Below are 1164 nucleotides of genomic sequence, written 5' to 3' on the forward strand. Positions count from 1 at the left end.
AAGATCACTGATTGATTTTTGCCTAATCTTGCAACACCTGAAGAGATTAAGAGAAAGGAAATAAAACTAATCAAGGACAGCGGTAGACACCAAAGCTTTCTTCCCCTCTACCGAGTGAAAACAGAAATTTAGACGTCAGTGATTGTTCGCGTGATTTCCTCGACAGTCTTATTATCTACCCGTAGCCATTTTGTGTCTTCGACCCACCAAAAGGCGTGGAAGTGTTCGCCTCGTGCCTCAACCCACATCCCACTACCCACTGTCCACCACCCACCGCCACCATTCTCTTCCCAAGCATGTTATCGGAGGAGCAGCGGGTGCCCAGTGATGACAGAGAGAAAAGAAAATGTGAGGACTTCACGAGTCTCTACTCCATGGACACAGGACACAGCCACACGGCCAACGCACAGAGGGCGCTCCCTGATCACTCAGGTAAGCTCACTTTGCCTAGATTTTGTTAGGGTTGGGGGGGGGGGGTTGTTACGGTTATTTGGTTTTGGGTTTGGGTTTTTTAATAGTTTTTTCTCTACGATCAAGGCTTTACTACTCCGTCGTTTAAAGATCACCTGTCTTTCGTCTTCCGACATGACACCTGACACGACGAAAAAAATGCCCCCCCCCTTGATGACTGAATATGATAGTACGGCCCCCCTTTTTTCCCCACAACCACAGAATGTTCACAATAATATATTGAAATGCAGTTTGTAGATCTTGTATTTGAAATCATGATCGCTCGGACCTGGTAAGTCCTCTACCCCTGGACCACCAAACCACGAGTGCGTTAATAAACTCAAGCTTTATAGGTAGTTGGCGAGTTCTCTGGTGTGGTTTGCTCCAAAAAATGCATTCCTTTCAAACGCCTTTCGTCCTTATCTCTTCTCCGTTTTGTGAGTGTGTTTACTATTCTCTTGTAACACCTATAATCTTCGGCACTTGTATGACCTAATTGTGTTGCAAGAGTCGTACAATTTTAACTAAACAAAAAAAGAAAAAATTAATTAATTTAAAAAACAAAACAATCAAAAACCCTAAACTCAACCTTCGTCGGTACACTAATTTTTTTTTCAATGCAATATGTTGCAATGTAACGCAAATCTTACCTTAAAGTTTGTTTGTTTCGCGTTGTTTTTGTTGTGCTGTTTGTTTGGTGGAATTTTTTTAGTA

General features: G+C 42.4%; 1 protein-coding gene across 1 annotated transcript in view; it reads left to right on the forward strand.

Moving 5' to 3' along the window:
- Nucleotides 1-296: 296 nt before the first annotated feature.
- LOC101864444 (retinal homeobox protein Rx1) overlaps nt 297-1164 on the forward strand; it is a 43112-nt gene continuing 42244 nt past the window's right edge. Inside the window, exon 1 of the mRNA XM_035968516.1 lies at nt 297-432. Coding sequence (XP_035824409.1) covers nt 297-432 — 136 coding nt within the window. The remainder of the gene's footprint in view (nt 433-1164) is intronic.

The sequence above is a fragment of the Aplysia californica genome, unplaced genomic scaffold (assembly GCF_000002075.1).
Source record: "Aplysia californica isolate F4 #8 unplaced genomic scaffold, AplCal3.0 scaffold00065, whole genome shotgun sequence".
Taxonomy (NCBI): domain Eukaryota; kingdom Metazoa; phylum Mollusca; class Gastropoda; order Aplysiida; family Aplysiidae; genus Aplysia; species Aplysia californica.